This window comes from Lutjanus erythropterus, chromosome 15, assembly GCF_056507025.1.
Source record: "Lutjanus erythropterus isolate fLutEry1 chromosome 15, fLutEry1.hap2, whole genome shotgun sequence".
In the NCBI taxonomy this organism is placed as follows: Eukaryota; Metazoa; Chordata; class Actinopteri; order Lutjaniformes; family Lutjanidae; genus Lutjanus; species Lutjanus erythropterus.
This window is the reverse complement of record NC_139331.1, coordinates 30,171,434-30,192,107: the sequence shown is the minus strand read 5'-3', so window position 1 is coordinate 30,192,107 and position 20,674 is coordinate 30,171,434. Positions and strand designations below refer to the sequence as shown.

Here is a 20,674-nt window from a genome sequence, read left to right as displayed (position 1 = left end):
TCTCTGAGCATTTTGGTAAATGAACCTTTCCTGAGTCTTGCTAAATTTGACATTATCCAGCCCTAACAGCTTGTTTCTTGCTACTGATCCCTCCCTCTTTAGCTTCCTATTTGTCTGTCACATGACTCATGCCATTAACTTATCTGGCCCGATGGTAACCCAAACACTTCTCAGCACCAAACTGGTTTGAATTTTGTAGTGCTGCACTGGTGTTTGGGAACCAGTGGGTGTGGTTCAGGAATAAACTAACACATCTACTTCATCCACTGTCAGGTTGACGGGTCACTGTCTGTGGAAAACAGCCAAGATGGGGAATTGATTTGGTGGCTCCTAAATAATGGGTGCTGGGTCTGTGTGTGTGTATGAGTGTGTGTTTGTTCCTGTACTTTTATTTTTGATAACCAGATCAGTGCAGTGGCAAAGATTAGTGTGTGTATAGTGACTTGATGATTTGACACTGGGACAACCCCAAGCCCTCACAGACTACCTGTGAATGCACCTAAAAGTGTGTGGGTCTGTGAGGGTGGACATTGGGATGGGACCATTTACATATGTAGACATATGATGCAATGTGGTGTCTGTATATATGCCTATAATGCAAAAAAATAAGCACGACATATAGAATTACTTGACTATAAAATTACTCAAAAAGCCAAACAGTCATTTGTACTATTTTATTCACCTCATTACTGGTTGTATTTGATTTCCCTTCTCTGCATTGCATTGTCTGATTTTGCCTTGTGGTTAGACCACGCTTGAGTGAGCTTATGAAAATGCGACATACAAATCATATAAAGTCTCATTTTACATGACGTCCAAGGTGTGAAGAGATTTAACATGAGTGCAGTAACACATTCCAAGGTGTCCTGATATACAGAAATAGTCACGGTTTTCTGAGCGTTATTATCTGGTAGCACAGCACCAAGCAGCTGAAGTTACCTGCAGGGTATCTGCAGTCCTATTTTAGAAGTGATGGGCAGTTTTTTTTTTTTGAGGTGTCTTGCTGTAACATTTTAATGGACACCTTTCAGCCAACCAGGAATGAATGGTTTAATGTCAGGCTATTCCATTAGCTGGTGTGTCCTATACTGACAGGCAGAAGTCCTCTGAGTGTCAGCATTTCAGGTGAATTACTCCTTTAAACCTCTTATAGGATTTGGACTTAATGTCCGGTAAGACATAGTATTGCTTTGAATCATAAATTAATTAATGAAAGGCTCTGTCTGTGAGTGTGTGTTTGTATGCTTCCATGCAATTAATGGGTTAACAAGGTAATGCTGCATTTTTCCTCCTTGCTGCATTTTCACCCTCTGCTATGTGTCTGTTTTCTTTCCCACCTTCTTATGGCATGGTGTGCTTGTGTGTGTGCCTGTTTGTGTGTGTGTGTGTCTGTGTGTGTGTGTGTGTGGGGCCTTGTGCATGTGTCCTACCTCTACACCTGCCTGCCTGTTTGCCTAGGGCGAGGGAATCACTATGCCTACTACGCCTATCGGCACCACGAAGGTAAAAAATCCAACACACCTCCTCTGTGTCTGTTGCAATGGCTGATGGGATTGTTGTGGGGAGGTGCAGTGACCCCTGACTCCCGATAATGATCGAACACACCCCCGCTAAATGTTGTGTCTGTGTTGTACTTGCAGTCCCAGTAGGATTACTGCATAGGTTTCTCAATAAACATGTTAATTCTGGTCAGAGAGTTTAGACAAAGTTACAGAAAGTCAATTCACTTATCCTTTACACTGACCAGTGTTATGTTCTGCCTGGCATAACAGCCTTTAACAATACACAGTTTAAAGGAATAGTTTTAGAATAAATGCACTTTCTTGCCAAGAGTTAGATGAAGTTTTATACCACTCTCATGTCTTTGTGGTAAGGATGAAGCTAGAGCCAATTAGCTTAGCTTAGCACAAAGACTAAAATCAGGATGGAACAGCGAGCTTGGCTCTGTCTAAAGTTGGGATAGGTCTGATCCAATAACGAACCAAATCCTAAGGTTACAAAATCGACCACTGATAAGCGAAAATAAGCCAAGTGGCTTTAGCTTAATTTTTACAGTACAGACATGAGTCTAATCAGTCTTCTCATCTAACATTCCCAAAGTTAAGTGAGTAAAATTTGGGTTACAGTTTTAGAATGAAATGACTCATTCAGTCCCCTAACCATTTGATGAAAGCTCATATAGTTTTTGTTCTCACTGCAGCAACTACAGAAGTGAACTCTGGGAAATGCAAGTTGCAGATTTGTTCTTAATCCTCATTATATTACTGCAAAAGGCCAAGCTGTCCTGGTTGCCTTGTTATATTAGATTTCTGATGATTTATTTCAGCATTATTTTTAGAAAGTGGTTCTGAGGTTTTGTGATACCCGTTCATTTTGTCCCAGTTTTTTTTTTTTTCTCAGAGAAGCCAATGTTTCAGCCTTTTTCTTTGGTGAACTAATATGCTTTGCTTTTACTAAACTCCTGTTTACTAATAATCAATAACTGCTCTGCAGCCCCACCAGCCACCCACATTTTTTTTTGCCACATTAGCAGCATACGTATATCCCGGTATACTCAGTGTGTATTGACTCTTTCCTGTTGAAGTGATGGATGAATTCTTTGCTGTCAGCTTTGTGTGGAGAGTCAATATGAATGTGTGAGGCTGAATGTGTACACCACATTACTTCCTGTTTTAAATATGATGTGTGGACCACCCTGCCCGGTGCTAAATGTGAGTGGTCGTATGTGTTTGTGTGTGTCTAGACGGGTCTGACTCACGAGACAAACCAAAGCTGTACCGGCTTCAGCACAGCATCACTGAGGTCGGCTCAGACTGCACAGAGGACGGAGCCATCCAGGTAACTACACCAAAACACTCACAGCTGTTTCAAGTCAAACTGAAATCTGAAGTCTCCTCACTTACGGTGTAAAGAAATTTACACTATATAATTGTTTTATAAATCATTTTTCTAAAAGAGTTTTTGGACACATTTGTGGGAACATTTATTTCTCTGAGAGCCACGGTTGCTAGGAGAAGCAACTTCCCTGTTGATCATCACTATAATAAGAGTTTTGTTCTGACCTTTTTCATTAAGCCACCATGTATTTTTTATGAATTCCTAGCTTCTTATCCTGATGTTGCTGCTGTAATGTGTGTGTGTGTGTGTGTGTGTAGTTTCTGACGTACCTGCCATTGTTTGTGTGCAGCTGCTAGGTCCGGGGATTCTGCCCCACCACTGCAACCTCATGCACACTGAAGGTATGGTGACTGTGACACCACACGGCCCCGATGCTGACACCTTTGTCGACGGACAGCGGGTTACCGAGACAACGGTGCTGCGTTCGGGCTCCACCCTCCAGTTTGGTTCTGCACACGTCTTTAAGTTTGTGGACCCGATGTTCGACCAGGGAGGGAAGAGGGAACCAGCCGCCATGATGAGGAGCCGACACAAGTCTGGGTGAGAGAAAGGAGAAGGCTGTGTGTGTGTCAGAGTTGTGTCTTTGCTTTCTTCTTTCCCCTTTTCCTCTTCATCTTCCTGTGATTCCTCCTCCTCATCCTTCCTGCACACTCTTTTCTGAAGTTTGTGAGCAGAAAAAAGAAGAAGAGGGTGTTCTTGTAGATGAAGGGCGCAGAGGATGAGGTTTGGTGTTGGCAGGCAAAGCGGGAGAGATGAAGGGAAGGAAAAAGGGGGAGGAGGGAAGTCTGGGGTTGGACGAGTGGAGAGAACGGGGGAAATGAGAGGAGAGGAGAGGAAGAGAGCGGAGGTCTAGGGTTATGGCAGGCAGGCTTGCCCTCTAATCTGATCAACATGGTGTTGGGTGTGGCCTCCTGCTCACTGTCGTTTCACACACTCACAGGAGACAGAAAGAGGGAGCACAGCAGATAAGAGCAGCTGGTTAGGGATGAATGAAGGACAAGAAAATTTGAATTACCCTTAAATGATTTGATGGATGACTAACACTGCGAGAAAGATAGAGGCGTGTAAGTAATCAATGCTGTAACTCATTCCTCTGTGTGTGTTTCTGCATGAATTAGTTCCTTTCCATGATTGAAGACCAAAACTAGAAGTTGCACGTTCCTTTTTTCTGTCGTATAGCTTGTCATCTGAAGTATTTTTGAAGTCTTCCATATAACTTTCTGAGGTGTTTCTAAAGTACTGAACATGTTTTAAGTCCATGGCAGAGTGTTTTGGTAGATTTGTCATCATAATTGCTACATCAGAATGAAACAAACCTTTTACTCAAGTACAGGATTCAACAAAAAGGATTGTCTGCTTGCCCGGCGCAACTAAAATGCCATGTTGGGCAAGTAGATCTGGCAGTTCATTTGCCCAGCAAACTTAGTATTTTGATCTTCGATAAACTATTAAAGAAATTTTTCAAACAAAATGGAAGAAAAGTGAGAGATTTCCCGCCTTTCTTAATTTATTGTCATATTAAACTGAATATTATGGCGTTATGGACTGACAAAATGAGCCATTTGAACCAGCAATTGTTGGACATTTTTGCTTGAGAAATGACTGATGATGATTAATAGATTGTCAGAATAATGGTAACTAATATTCTTTTGATGGACTAATGAAGAGACTTATCACTGCAGTTCTAGTGTGGTCTGTAACAGGACACCATCTTCTTCACAGTATTTGAGAGTCTTTGTTAAAGGTTTGCATTCCAAAGACTCCATCAGGTGATTTTGATTAACACCTCAACCACAGAGGAAGATCTAATCAGTAGACCGAAAACCTGTAGTCCTTGTCCTCTGAGCCTTCTCTCTGTGTTTGTTTTTTTGTCATTTTACTCTTGTTGTGGAAGATTATCATTAACATTTCATGTTCAGTTCATTGACCCACATATACCAGCATCTTTTCTCCTGTTCTGGCGCTCTAAGAAAAGTGCTGATTGGCCCATGATGTGCCCTCAATGTTTAGCATCCATTTGACACCTGGCATTAAAATGGGATCTGTATCTGGATGCAGTAACCAAATTAAATGATCTGATCTTTGCCTTTACACTTGGTGTTTTGAATGCATTCTTGTCATCATCATTGATATCAGAACTCTGTCAGCAAAACCTTTATGTGAGTAATTTGAGGTGGCAGTAAATCAGTTGTGAGTTGTTAAATTAGGGGACATGGTGCCACTTTGCATTAAGAAAACCCCTGTAAGTGGTTTATAATTAGGTTGTAAACTCTTTATAAATCATTAACAAGCTGCTACAACACATTAGATAAAAAAGGCAATCTTTTGCTTGCCAGCCTGCATTTATCTGCACTGTTAAGCCTTAGATCTCATTGCTCACTTATCTTCCTTTGTCTTCTTCATCAGCAGCATGTATACCTGTCAGCTTCATCAGATACTTGTTAATATGTCACAGCATTTTTATACCATCAGTATTTCCTAATAGTCAAAAAGTTAACATATCAAATTACCAGATTCATACACTTCAGGCTTGGGCAGTTTTGTTCACCTGGACATTTTCAGCATGCACCCTGCGTTATTGCTTTTTTCCTTATCTGAATAATGTGTCCGGATACAGATTGCATTTTAATACCAGGTGTAAATGGGGTGTCTTTAAACTCAAAATTAAATCAAATGGGTTGCTGCTTAAATCCGTCTGTTTTAATTTATTTCTTTCCTGTGGGGGTGTAAAGCTCTAACCCACAGTCATTACCGCCCAGACAACAGGGAGAGGGATAAAAGAAAGTGATGGAATTGTACCACTCCCTGTAAAAGTCTCTGTAATGTCTGGCGAGTTACATTAACACCAGCTGTCATTTTGTGCAGCTCAGTGTCGCTCCAGTCTGGAATATAAGCCTGATGTTGTGGATGTGGATCCCTGTGGTTTTCCGGGCCGTTGTCCAACGGTTCTGCTGCACAAACTTACAAGGATACCTCGTTCATTTGAGCCGGAGACGCATCATGATGTTTAAAACGATTAGAGCCACAGTTTGGCATGATAGCTGCTTTTTAACATCAGAGCTATTTGGCAACCGGGTTTTGGCAGTCGAACAGATGATCTTGTAGTGTCGAGTGTTCAGAACTTTAATCTCCTGCCTCACAACAAATATTTCACATCAGTCAGTGAAAGAAAAAAACTTACCGGAAGTCTGGAAAGAAACTTAACCCACCACCATTTTTGTTTTGATTTCATGTCACTAGTTTCCAGTTGTTTTGGATATTATCAATTTTAATGGCATCCAGACATTCTTAAGTACATTGAATAAACTTGTTGGTGCCACGTTTAAGCTGTAATTCAACATTAAATTTTATAGGTTTGCTTTGTTTTTTTTGTTTGACAGTTGGTTTGACTTGGTTATGATTAACAGAGGTGATATTGCAGCTACCTGGGGCTGGAAAGTACATTGATATTATATTGTATCGAGACGTGACTAGATTTCATCTCAGATTTTGGATATCATTGTATCATGATATGGCATAAGTGATGTCTTTCCCTGGTTTTAAAGGCTGCATTACAGTAATCTTATGAACTTACCAGACTGTTCTAGCTGTTCTGTTATCTGGCTTTACCCACTCAGTCATTATATCCACATTACAGATGATTATTGATCAAAAATCTCATTCTGTTAATATTTTGTGAAAGCCCCAATAGCAATCACTACAATATTATCAAGCTATTTATATCATAATATTTGATGGTGTCTGTATCACCCAGTCCTCAGGCGGCACAGTGAGTTGCTTTTAAAAACTGAAGGAGACATATTGAGTTTTTTTCCTTGATGCTGGAACATCAGTCTTGGACTACATGAATGTCCAGTTCCTGAGAGCCCATGACAGACGTATGAGCTTTTAAAAAAACTCTGCCTGCAGTCCAGACCTGTCTCTTGTTGAGGTCTGACAAACTCTTTTACTATGAAGCCACGCTGCTGTAACACACGCTCTGAAAAAGACGTTTCCACAACTTTCATGTCTTTTGTTGCCCTTGTCACGACTTCTTTGAAACATGTTGCAGGCATCAAATTCAGAGTGAGTGTGTATTTACAAAATACAGTAAAGTTTATCAGGTTGGACATCAAATATCTTGTCTTTGTACTGTATTCAACTGTATGCAAGTTCAAAAAGATTTGCAAATCATGTCATTCTGTTTTTATTTACAATGTCCCAACTTTTTTGGAATTGAGGTTGTATACCCTGGATCTATCAAGTTGTTCTGAATTGCCTTTTCTGTTTATATTTGGGCCACCAGAAATGACTTTGGTTTGGGAAAGGCTCAGTTCTCTGTGGTTACAAACATCAGCTTGCCCTTTATCTCCAGTAGTGTGAAAGGTTAATCTTTGTCTGTGGTGTGTTAAATTTGTCACGATCAACATTTAATAGATGGAAAATGTGAAACACTAGCCAATAAATCAATTCTGCAGATGTGGTTAAGAATAGTAGTCATGCTGTGAATGATTTAACCTACTTTGGCTGCTGGTGGTTAATGTGTACACAACAAAGACCTCCTGTCGATGACACAGGGCACAAATGCTTTGTGTGTTTCTGTTGGTGCTGTTCTGTTTATTTGACATCGATGCCCTCCTGTCATGTGGGGCGTGAAAAGCAGAAGCCTGTCTTTAAAACCCGACTGCTGTCACAGTCAATTACTGTCACTCAAACACACATGCTCATACACTCTCTCACACAGCGTATCAGTGCGAACAGTCCTCTGTCAGAACTCCTGGCATGGCTTCTCTATATCTAATTAGACTCTTATGTAAGTGTGTGTGCATGTGTGTTAAGCAAAATATCTGTCTGCATGTATTAGTGAGTCATTCATTCACTGCATCTCTGATCCAGCTCTCTCCTCCCCGACGATGGGTTAGATAAGTGTGTGTGTGTGCGTGTGTGTGTGTGTGTGTGTGTGTGTGTGGATTAAGTCTGAGCTCTTGTCGTTGTCAGTAATGAAAAGTCAGCCGTGGAGAGCACAGTTCCTAAATCTAGACTGCTGCGTGTCTCTGTCTCCTCTGCAGCAGTGTACCCGAAACCACCTTCGACCTTCACGGAGACGTCCACAGTGGAGCTGCTCTGCCTACCAGCAAGGTAACACACACACACACACACACACACACACACACACACACACACACACACACACACACACACACACACACACACACACAGCATTTGAATTTTTGCTGTATTTATATCCTGTTCAGAATTGAGACATTATACTCATAAGTATAAACATTTTATGACTTTCCAAAAGCAGTTTTAATGAAAGTTTTGTTGTTGGGATCCACTGATTGGTGCCAATTCTGACCTTATTTAGTGAATCAGGTTATGACGAAACGTCACCGATCTATGAAATACAATTTCTCCGTCAATAAACTTGCCATAAAATTCTTTGGTTTTGCCATGTTGAAGGCAGGGTTTGTACAGGTGCTGAAAATCCTTGAAAACAATTTTAAGTGTTTTTCCAGGGTACCTCTGTGTTTCATGTGTTATACCTAAGAAAGAGTTATTTACAGTGTTTAATAATTTTCTGATAAGTCAAGTCTATTTATAAAGCACATTTAAAAAATTGGGTGTCTGAGGTCTGATGTGCATCTCTTGTGGGGGTCCTTGACATGAAAAAGTTTTGGAACCCCTGAACTAGTGTGTAGCATTTATCTCTTTAGAAATGACTTAAGGAATTAATTGATGACCAGATTTTCTGCAAATTAATTCTCTGTGTTGATTAGTTAAATAATTGTATCAGCTCTAGACATATAAAACAATATGTTTTAGTTCATTTGCAACACTTCATTGTATGTTGGCAATATGTTACAAGCTATTTCATACACACAGCTGCATCTATAGAACAAGTACAGATATATTTGATGTACCGGAGAACCAGAAATCTCTCAAAACCTGTGGTGCATGTTGTGTTTGCTGCTTGTCAGCAGTTCTGAAAGTCCTGCCAGCAAATTTAACACAAGACACCACGTCACTCATGAGGCCACCTCATTGATCAGATTTAGAGCAGGGCACCCAAACAGACTGATTTTAAATGTTGTGTGACCGAAGCCTCATAATGTATTCATTATTATCTCTCTATTATTATGTTTGCACATTCTCAAATTAGGATCATCTTTAGGAAATGAAATTACTTTTTGTTGAACCTGCTCGACACAGTGTGTGTGTGTGTGTGTTATGTGTGTACGTGCAGAGCTCAGGAAAGCTGGAGATGGAGAGAGGGATGGTCAAACCCATGATCAGAGGAGAGCAGCAGGACAGCAGGTCAGGACTTCTCCTCCTCTTCTTCTTCGTCCTCCATCTTTATCCTCTCTGCGGTCCTCCTCTGGCTCGTCTTTCTCCTCAGTCTTCTCTCTGTATTTGGTGTTATCGTCCCTTCTCATGGTCTTATTTTGTCTTTATCAGGTCTCAGGACATTTCAGCAGACAGAGCAGAGTTGACTCTGCCAGCCGGCATCGAGTTCAGAGACAACTGTGAGTATTAGTGTGTCTCTTCTTTCTGCCTCTCCGTTCCCTTCACTGTGTCAGTCAAACAGTCAATAGCTGGAAACTATTGAACTCTCCTAGTTGTCTTTACAACGTACTGGACCGATTCTGCTGACCTAACTGCTCAAGCAGCAGCCACATGCAATGAATATGTCCCAGTAAATATACGGTAAATTTAAGGTCAGGGTAATGAAGGTAAATTCAGAATCTTTTCAGAGTTCCTGCTGACTGTCTACGCCTACAATATATAGTTTAGGGTGGCTCAGAAAGCTATTGTCACATTCATTTAGAGACATTAATATGACTTCCATTAACAGATGGAGAGAAAACGAGCATCTCCTCTCAGCCTCTGCATTACATTTTACATTGTCTGCTGCTCATATTTGGCAGAAAATCAGCTGGATCACCTTAAAGCCTGAAAGCTTTGCTTGCTGTAATAGCATCAAGATAACAGTTAATTTGACAGCATTTAAAGATGATAAAATGGAGCACTCAGGAATAAGTTCTCCTTTTTATTAAGGGATAGTTGAGGGATGTTTTCAGAGGCACTGTCTTGAGGTTAAACTGTTAAAGGTGGAGTAACTGGAAGTGAACAATGCAGTTTGTTTACATTAGCTGAGTATTTTTACTGGTCCTATAGACTTTTGTGACAGACATTTAGACTTGTCAAAGCAGGAAAACACACATGAAATTAATAACATTAATGATGGCTGTATTCCATTTAGCAGAGCCAGTTGCAGGGCTCTGATTTTGTGCACGCTCACTTACTGTCAGGGCTTACTAGGACTCTAAAAAGGGTAGTTCCGGTATTTTTAAACAGGGGACCTATTTTTTTTAACATATTATGTGGTCTCAATGACCAATGTTGGTTATACACTATGCAATTTTGGCCTGTCCCGGACGCACAATAACTAACATGAAAGAAATGTGGTAATATCTTTGGTCGTGGCTATCAGTGGTCCTATGTCGCACTGTGATGGAGGTTCAAACATGGCTGCTCCTAAGCTGGATCCTAAGTAACTATACTGTATCGTAGAGCTTATAATAGAGTCTGAAAGAGGATGAATTTGTGTAAGTGTAAAGACTGAAATACCTTTGTATTTGGTGGAATAATACTGCAGGCCTACTAGCCTGTATTCTTTCTGTTCAATCTAAACATTTCAGTGTTCAATCAGGGAACAAATTAACCACCAGCCACAGAACTGACAACCAAGCAGACAACAGGTTTTTCAAAATGCACTAAAAGGATTGATTTTCTGTCTCTGCTTCCCATCCTGCACTCTCTGCTCAATACCTCCCATTCTAGCCTCATTACATTCAACACAGATCAGTCAGCCCCTGCTGTGTTTGTACTGTACATTCCTTTGTTGACAGTTTAACGGTCAATAAAACAAAAGAAAATGTCATCTCCTCCTTCTGTGTGACCAGATGAAAGAAAATCCTGTTTTTAGGAGTAAAAATCATTAGCAGCCCCTGTAGGTTGGTCTGATCATATTGGGTTTGACCCACATGTCTTCACACTGTTAGATGAATACAGGGAAACCATGCAATTGTCTGATGTGTTTTCCTTTTTTTTTTAGATGAATTTAATCAGAAAAGGGTTGTTTCAGTTGTTAAAATGGTCTGAAATCAGCCCCAGGTAGCCTTAAAATGTCTTTAAAAGTCTTGTGTGTGCACTGAGTATATATTTGGCATAGTGTGAGATCATCTGTTTTACCAGCTGGAGGAGGGTTTTGATTGGTCAGAGTGGTTGGAGAGTCCCATGCCCACAATGCACTGGGAGAAACCATATGACGGAGTGTTTTAGACAGTGACGCACAGGCCCCATAGAAATCTGGGTACTTAACTGTGTCTGGAGAATCATCGTAGGCCAGCTGCAACCGGTTTGATATCAAATACCAACCAAGCTAAACTGGAAGAAACTGACACCACAGTCTGGCTTCAAGTGGTTTTACTGGTGTATCCCACATGACACATGAGGAGCCAAGTTCTGTTACCAGCCATCCACCAAAGTGACTTAAACAAACTACTTGTTGCAGCTCAAAGGAGATCTATTCCAGTCAGTGTCATCCACCTTTGATATGTGATGATGTAAGTGTAATGCAGTCTGATTTTATACATATATTATGGATTTGCTCAATGCTACACTGGTTTTCTTTTAGTGTTTTCCACCTAATTAGCTCTGGTTCTTGAAACAGTTCTGCTCAAGATTCTTTGAACCTTGGTGCTTTCTCACAAACCAGCCTATGTTTCCACCATTCGTGATCTGAACCATTGAAATCAAAGGCATAATATGTAGCACACTGAACATAATCCCTTTCAGTCATCTTATGATCCATAAGCAGCAGTGGTGGTGGCTGTATCTGCAGAGACCCTGCAGCCCTCGGCCTATATTTTCTTATTTTCTCAATATTTTGTTGTGCTCCAGGATGCTTTCTCAACCCAAAACTTTGCAGTTGGCATCCTGGAAATGCAACTAAACAATCAGCTATTTTTCTGGTGCATTTATAAACAGCACAGACGGGTCTTACTGATTCTTTCTGTAAGGATGCCTCGACAATGGATGGCATTGCACAATGACCTGTGGAATAGGACATGACCACTTGTGGTTGCATTTTAGGGTAAGGAAGACCTGTTTTTTGGTTCTAGCTGTGAACCAATTTTTCAGGTTCTGAAAATTCATTTTGAATCGTTTGGAGCATTTTCCACCAAAAATAAAGTGTGCAAACCATTTCCTTTTAAGGTGAAGAGGCTTATGTGGTTCTCAGCATTGGTGAGGTCAGCTTCCAGAGAACTATGCTTCACTATTAAACAATAAAGGTCCGTCCACACCAAGATTGGAGGCTATGCTATGTAAAGCACTTGTATCCCAAAGTTTGATGTAGAGGAGATGCATTTTATTTCAGGCAGTCTTAAGTGCTTGTCTTAAGTGTTGACATATTTCTGCTGAAGCTGCTGAGAGGTCATACTTTGTTCCAACACTAAACATGTTTTTCTTTGACCAAAGGAATTCAGAGGATAACAGTGTTTCCACAGCAGGTTTATTCCTGTGCAAATGCAAAAGATTATGAGAGAATATTTTGATTATCAAGGCACACTAAAACTGTACTGACATTATAGTAATGGTATGCCTTCTCTAAATTTATAGCTATAAAACTTTCTGTGTGTGTTTGGTCTAAATATCTGATTCTGTGCATTTTTCATCCAGCTGAAGACACCTTCCTGTCAGCCATCATCAACTACACCAACAGCTCCACGGTTCACTTCAAACTCTCGCCCACGTATGTCCTGTACATGGCCTGCCGCTACGTCCTGTCGCCTTCGTACCGGCCTGACATGTCGCCGTCCGAGAGGACGCACAAGGTCATCGCCATCGTCAACAAGATGGTGAGCATGATGGAGGGAGTCATCCAGGTCAGTAAAACTACTTTTCAAATCTTTTTTGTTCTGTGTGTGTGTGTGTGTGTGTGTGTGCGGTCACATTGAACATAATCTCACTGATTAATTTGTGCATTATTATCCCAGTGTGTTCTGCTGCCATTAGTTTGTTATTTATGTGTTTCATACTGACATACTTGTGTTGAAATGTTTGAATTGTGTAATGTTTTAATTCCCCCCCATTTACTGTATTCTTACAAACTACTCCATGTGTAGTTGCTGTAAGGAGTGTATATGTGTTTGTATGTTTATGTTTCTTGCGGCTTTCTCTCCACAGTTACCTCTGTTGTGCCTGTCTGTGCTTTTGTCTTATGTTTGTCTGCCTGTCAGTGTTAAATGCTTTTGGTGTGAAGCCTGCTATGACACGACATAGTTTTTACTGAACTTCAGCTAGCATGGTGCTGCCACTGATCAATAGTAGAGACGGTCTGATACCATTTCTTCCTTCCTGATACCGATTCAGTGTTAGATAAAAGTTTTGGCCTGACATCTAATATGACATGAACCACGGGATCTTGTTAGTTTGGACAGTTACAGGGAGGAAAAATCATGTGCACTCCAAGTTTTTCTAAGGGCCTTCCTTACTTGATAAAGGCTCAAATAAGCCCCAATGAAATGCAAATGCCATTTCTTCTTTTATTAGTGGCATTTAGTTTTATTTGTTTAGCTCGCAGTCAGCTATTTCGTTGCTGTTGGTATGCAGTCAAGTTATGAAAGAAAACACACACTCAGTGGACTGTAATCTATTTCAGTCTGTGTGTAGTAGGATTTCAGTTTTTTACAGTTTCGGGGAAATATCTTTGGCTTCTGAGCAAGCTTCCTACTTGAAAAAGGTTTATAATCTGCATCGGGGGTGTGTGCTCTGAATAATCACCACATATTAACCAGGCACTTAACTAATCCAACAGAAAAATGTTTTGGAGCATGTATGAGATGTTGAGAACTTGTAAAACTAAATTTTGATTGGGCATGATTGTGACAAGCTGTGAGATCTTAGAGATGGACTCATCTTTTCCCAGTACCCTGCATCCTTACCGTTAAGTGTCTTAACCACATTACTTAAAGGGATAGTTCGGATTATTTGTTGTGGGGTTTTATGAGGTAGTTTTCACCATCAGACGACCTTTTCTGACAGGAAACCGCTGCTATATAAGCCAAATATCACCAGACTCCTTTTGCAAAAATCACAATTTTGTCTCTCAGAACACAGAGGCGCTGGTCTACTGGTTAGTGACTTTGTTGTTAGACTGTGACTTTGGTGAATCCAAACTAATCTGTTAAAACACCGAAGTTACACAACACAACTGATTGAGGCATCAGTACACCAGTTACTCCTGTGTTCTGCAAGGTAAAATGACTGATTTTGCTAATGGAGTCTTGTTGGTTTGGAGGGAGTGACATTTTGCTTACATAACTGTGGTTTACAGTCAGACAATGCTGTCTGAAGAGAAGGTAAAGGCCATTGAAAATATTCTAAATATAGCGTCTGCTTGAAGTGATATATATTTTTTCTGCTGACCCTGTCCACAGCAGTTCATTGCTTAGCTTTCTACACCAGTAATCCTGCTGCTTCTCCAAAATAGAGGCATGCCGAGCGCCATCTTCTGTAGTTCATACACTGACTATGGATAAGTGCCAACCTCACTTTAAATAATCTACTTTCCCTAAATGCATTGCATCCACTGTTTCAATATGCTATTATCAAATGAAGTGATATAACGTTGTATTCCCATTAAGAATGACGTCAACATTATTTTATAGTTTCTATTTAACACGATTTGTGTCGGTCCCAGTTGCTGAGACCACATTTCCCATAAACTCCATAGCCTGTATCCACAAAGAGGGTGTCACCCTCTCCGAAACTGTAAAGTTTAGCCAAATTTTCCCCAGAACATTCCTGGTTTTTGCTGTAAAGCAACCCAGCAGATATCTCACCGAAATGACCCTGTTGAATTTATTCTTGTTTTCGGTCACATTTTATCTAGTTGTCTCAAATTGTATACTGTTAAACGTTTAGTGCCCTTTAAACTTAGTTTATTCGAGGATTCAATTTCCTTTTTACTTTTTTAAGGACAACCTTCACAAATTTAAACATCTCACACGTATTCAGTTCCTGTTTACACGTAGCTCACATATACTTTTTATTTGCTTGTTTACAGAACTGAAAACTTAAAAATCAAGCCTGTAAAATGTACCAAAAACTTCACAATATAGATTGTAGGTCGTCAGTTAATTTTTAAAAGTAGAACAGTACTGTTGTTTCTTGCCTGTTTTTGTGATGGCTTTTCCTTAAGATGGCATTTAAAGAGATCTCTTAAGACCTTAAAGTGAACTTGATAAATGTCACAGACACCCTGTAATGTTTTCTTGACCAGATGTGGTTTTCAGCCGACCTCCTTCAGTTATGTTCTTTAACTGATTCAAGATGGCTTTACATTGTAAACCATGACCATGTGTGTGTCAAAGTTTATGTATGTGTGTGTGTGTTACATGGCTGTGTCCATACTGTAGCTGTTGACGTGTTTTCTCTCTGTCCTGTGAACGTGTCCTCCTCCTCCTCCTCCTCCTCCTCCTCCTCCTCCTCCTCCTCCTCCTCCTCCTCCTCCTCCTCCTCCTCTTCCTCCTCCTCTTCCTCCCCCTCCTCCTTCCATCCAGGAGATTCCTGAAGGGGATCAGGTAGGATAGCACAATAGCACACCATGATACGGCTGCTACAGACTCGTCTACCTCCTTCACTCACTCTGTCTTTCTCTTTTTATCTCTGCCTTCCTCTTGATGTGGGCGACATGGAGAAAATTTGGATAAAACTCAATTTATCTGCCTTTAAAGAAACTTAAATGTAAAGTGTGTAAGATTTATAGGGATTTATTTGCAGAAGTATGTTTTCATTTGTGTATGATCACTTGAAAATAAGAGTCATATTTTCATTACCTTAGAGTGAGCCCTTTATATCTACAGAGGGAGCGAGTCCTCTCTAGGACTCCCTTACACACTTGGAAGAGGAGGATAAAACGAGGAGTTTGCAGTCTGCAAGCTCACCACTAGGCGCCACTAAGTCCTATACACTGGTCCTTGAAAGAAAATAAATGCTAGGAAATATGACTTAAAGTTTTATCTGTACAATTGCGTTGCTTACTGTGATGACAGATTTCTGGTTAATACTTTAAGTACATTTATTAAAAAAATTCTGAAATAATTTGAGCTTTCCTTTTTTCTATAATGAATGATTGAATTCATGTGAATCTGTCTTGTATTTTAAAACAGATGAAAAACTAGCTGGTATTAGAAAATTTCATGGCATACAGTACAGCTAAAGATGAAACGATGATGATTTAATTAATATTTGCAGCCCTTAACAAAGCAAAAATGCCAAATGGAATCTGGCTCTAACTTTTCAAATGTGACGATTCCTTGCTCTTATTTGTTTTATATCATTAGAAACTAAATGACTTTGAGTTTTGGATATATTGTCCTGACAAGCTAACAGCAACAGCTAACAGCAAAAAGTCATCATCAGAGTCTCTGAAAATATAAATAACTAACTGAGCACTTGAATTGCAAAACTAAGACGTTACTCATTACAACAGTGACAACAAAAAAAATTCTGAGTGCTCTAACAAGTTATTTTGTGGCATGTAACTCCTGACACTGCTCACAAATCAATGAGCATCCAAACCTTATGGACCAGTTTAACCATTTGTTGCATTGTTCTTGCCTTTGTCTGATATTTGTAGAGGCGCTTGAAGGCAGCACAAATCGCACTAAGCTTTCCGATCGCAAGGAAAAAATGTTGTCGTAAAGTTGCAATTCGTTCCAATGTCTGACGTTCCTTTGAAGGCAAATTAGAGCAAAGTTAACGATTTAAAAAATAAAATCATGTCGCTCGACCTCATCAACCTCTTGGCTCCCTTCTTTGGCTGTCTGCCTCTGAACTCATCTCTACCTCCTACTTTTTTTCTCTTTCTCGCTCTGTCTGCTTTTTTGACCAGCCCTTCATTGTTGCTGCTGCTTCTTTTTCTCCATTCTAACAGAAATGTAAAATAAAGCCATAATAATGCGTCCTCCCACAGCTGGAAAACTAAGCAACAACAGCAACATCAACCAAACTAATTCCATTCAGCTTCCTGGACCTGCCTGGTACTAAAAACCAAAAAAAACAAAAACTGAGCGAAACCAAAGCAACCACTCTTTTCCATCATTGCTCCATCTGTAACTCTGGCATCCATTTTGTGTGACATCACGTCTTGCTTCTCCTGCTCAACAGTGTGGATGAGAGACAAGTCGCGTCCCTCCGACCTCCTCTGCTTCATTTGTCTGTTTGGAGTTTAATATGTTCAACCATCCGTCTGTGTTTTTAATGTTTCCTCAATGTTTTATTGTCGCGATTCATTTTGGATGCACTTGGCTCCATCTCTCATTCTCTGGCTGTTCTGAATGAAGGGTTTTTTTTTCTGTTGTTTTGTTTGATTTGTGTTTTTCAAGGCGGGGATAGATGAGTGCAGGAGAGCGAGCTTCGCACATTCCTCCCTCTCTTACTGTTGGGGATATTAACCAATCAGCTCCTCAGACACTGAGCTCTGTCCTCCCTGTTGATCTCAGGAACAGAAAACTGTCCTTTAGACTGTAGACTGACATATGGAGATGTTACTGAGTGTTATTAAAAGTCTGATAGCATCCTCTCAGTGTTGGCCATTTGAGATAATTATGCCATTAATTATTCCCTGATGTTATTATCCTGGTTCAGCGTGTTGCTGCTCGTTCACTCTGCAAGATATTTGGCTGATGGATCACTTTACTCTGCCAGAAGCTCTCATTACATTTATGCACTCAGGTGCTGCTACAGAGTTACAAAAGTAGATTCATATATCAGTATATTTTGTATTGCCCTTTATGCTAAAGGAATGCTTCACTGTTTTGGGCAATGATTATTTTATTTAAGAGTGGCTGATGTATATTCATTAAAACGATCACTCAAGTCCACCATGTAAATGTATCAGATTTAGCCATACAAGATGCTGTCCCCTGTGCTAAGCTAAGCTAACCAGCTGCTGTCTATAGCCTCATGTGAATTTTAAAAATACCAGAAATAAGCTTTCGTTTCCCCTTAGGTTGACTGGTGTGGTGATAGAATGGCTCAATCGCTAGCTAAAGCAAAGTCCAATCTCAAATTTAACACTGAAAAGTTTATTTGCTCAGGCTCACAGAAGAGTATTTGTTACATGTCGAAGTCCACATGAACCACTCTTCACTTTGGCATAAATTAGATCCGCTGCACATCACTAAATTTAAAACAAAATATGTCACTTTTAAAGTTGGGTTGCCTGAGTTTTCTTAAAAAAAAAAAAAAATGACTTGTGTGTTAAGTGCATGCCAAGTCAATCAGAGCTCATGTTGCTAACAAGCGAAACGGAGAACAATGAGGGCAAAACAGCAATCAGTCTGTTTTAACACGGCTAAAAGCACAAAAACAGAATCTGTTAGCATGTTAGCACATCTTTCACTACTGAGCCTGTTTGTAATGAACACAATCATGTCACTTAGAACTTGTTTCTCCTCTGGGAGGACAAGAGAGAAATGGCACGACTGTAAATGCAGTTAAGACTCTCACACTAAGCTCCAATGAAAGGATTGTATATAAATATTTTGTTTCACCCACTGTTTTAAAAGCACTATGATTGTAATGGTAACCAATGATGCAGATAGTGTAATATCGAGGTTACATGGCTCCTGTTGAGTGACCATTTTGCACTTTCCTGGTAGGATTAATCTCAACAGCTGGGAAGCAAGGAAGCATTTAAATAAGACTTCTAATAGTTTGTTGATCCTGTTGCTTACAGTGTGAGTCCATGGTATCAGTCTACAGTTTTGTCAAAAATAAAATCTCGTTGGTGGAGGAGGTCAGTGTCTGGTGACCTGGTTGATGGATTTGAGTTTGGGAGGGAAAAGGAGTGGTCACTAATGTCTCTCTGCTCGTTGTGTAAAACTGTTGAATTTAGATCTGAAGAAATGACGATACTTTGAGCAGCTTCTTTTATGACAGTGGTGACCAGTCTTCCTCTCAGCACTGGGTTGGTTGACTTAGAGGGAGGGGTGGGCGGGGCATGAGTCTATCCCTGAAGTAACAACTGCTCCTTCTGGCTGCCACTCAAACAGAAACCCTCCTCCTACCTTCTTTTTAACTCTCCAGTCTCTCTTTCATCTTGCTGCTCTAACAACTTCCTCCGTATGTGTTTTCTTTCTTTGTGTGTGTGTGGCTGTGGTTGGTCCGTTACAGAAGCAGAAGAACATTGCAGGAGCGCTGGCTTTCTGGATGGCCAACGCCTCAGAGCTGCTCAACTTCATCAAGCAGGACCGAGACCTGAATCGCATCACGCTGGACGCCCAGGACATCCTTGCCCATCTGGTTCAGATGGCTTTCAAGTCAGTCTGTGTGTGGTTGTGTGAGTGCATGTGGGACTGTCGGAGTCTGGAATATCGTGGAAGTGTTAGAGATGTATTCCAGGCAGGGAAAGACAAAATATGCTTGATTAAACTAGTACAGAAACTTTTTATCTTAAGTCTTAAGATAGAAATTTGTTTTCAAAGAAGCAAATCCTAAGTAACTTATAACTAATCATTTTTTAAGTTAGGAATTCCTAAATACTCAGTCCAACATCGCTTATCAACTTTTATGATTGTTTCTTTTCTCATCTCGTTGAGCTACTGAACGACTTTGTAACCACGGGTTTTTCTTATTGAAACACACAGCCAAAACAATGGACCTTAACTTCATGCATTAGAGGTGGTAACATCTGTCGAGAGAAGATGTTCTGTTTGTGAAATTTACATCAATGCTAAAAAAAAGCAGAAAAAGAGTGGGCTAAGACACATTGTCAACTGGATTAAATAATTAGCTAACGTCACTTGGTGAAAGGTTTAAGTTAGGGCAGCTCACAGTTTTCCTAAAGTTAGAAAAGTTTATTTAAGATTTTAGGAGGTTTAGATCCCTGTGTAACCATAATCATGGTATCATGGTTACCAAACACTTACAGTCAGATAGGAATGTTCTATAATACGGTGCCTGTTTTCATCCCGTCTGTGGTCGAAAGGTGTTTAAAAAAAATGAAAAAAATACCTGCACATTTCTATTCTGTTCCCTCTTCGTCATTTCATTTCAGCTGTAAATGACTCAGGTAAAGGTGAGGGTGGGAACACACCTGTGTAGTTACACAGTAGATTGTTATATGTATATTTTGAAAATTGATAATATACATAAGAGGCCAAAATGAGCAGTAGTCGCCATGTAACATCAACATTGCTTTAAAATCACTGGTTTAGTTGCATATATGTGAAGGAAAAATATGCATATCTTGGAATGGTGTGCTGTATTCACAGATTTCTGCTTCAGATCTTAAACACACATCTTGTAGCAAGGAAATCTTGGTCAAGAGGTGAGAAAAAGACAGTGTGCAAGTATTTTTTCGTCTCTTAGAGCAGATTATTTTTACCTTGCACCTGCAAAGAATTTGTGGATGTGCAAGTTTTTCACTGCTTATTGGAAAATCGTTAGCAATCAAGATAGAAAGAGTAGAGCTTCTCTGTTGTCATAACGGGTGATGTGTGTTGTTTTTAACAAGCTGTAATTTGTGGCTGCAGGTACCTGGTCCACTGTCTTCAGGCTGATCTGAACAACTACATGCCTGCCTTCCTAGACGACCCTGAGGAACACAATCCACAGAGACCCAAGATTGGTAATAAACACATAAACACACATGCAGTGTCCAAGTGATGAACTAGAGCAGTGGTCCGCAACCAGTTTGATTTATGACCCCTTTAAATGA

At 40.2% G+C, this 20,674-nt stretch overlaps 1 protein-coding gene across 2 annotated transcripts in view; it reads left to right on the top strand.

Moving 5' to 3' along the window:
• Positions 1–20,674, top strand: part of afdna (afadin, adherens junction formation factor a) — a 123,404-nt gene that overhangs the window by 48,334 nt on the left and 54,396 nt on the right. For both annotated transcript variants that reach the window (XM_084737951.1, XM_084737952.1), the window contains exons 9-18: positions 1,459–1,503; positions 2,744–2,838; positions 3,188–3,438; positions 7,947–8,016; positions 9,125–9,195; positions 9,337–9,404; positions 12,625–12,830; positions 15,510–15,530; positions 19,129–19,274; positions 20,490–20,584. In XM_084737951.1, coding sequence (XP_084594077.1) covers positions 1,459–1,503; positions 2,744–2,838; positions 3,188–3,438; positions 7,947–8,016; positions 9,125–9,195; positions 9,337–9,404; positions 12,625–12,830; positions 15,510–15,530; positions 19,129–19,274; positions 20,490–20,584 — 1,068 coding nt within the window. The remainder of the gene's footprint in view (positions 1–1,458; positions 1,504–2,743; positions 2,839–3,187; positions 3,439–7,946; positions 8,017–9,124; positions 9,196–9,336; positions 9,405–12,624; positions 12,831–15,509; positions 15,531–19,128; positions 19,275–20,489; positions 20,585–20,674) is intronic.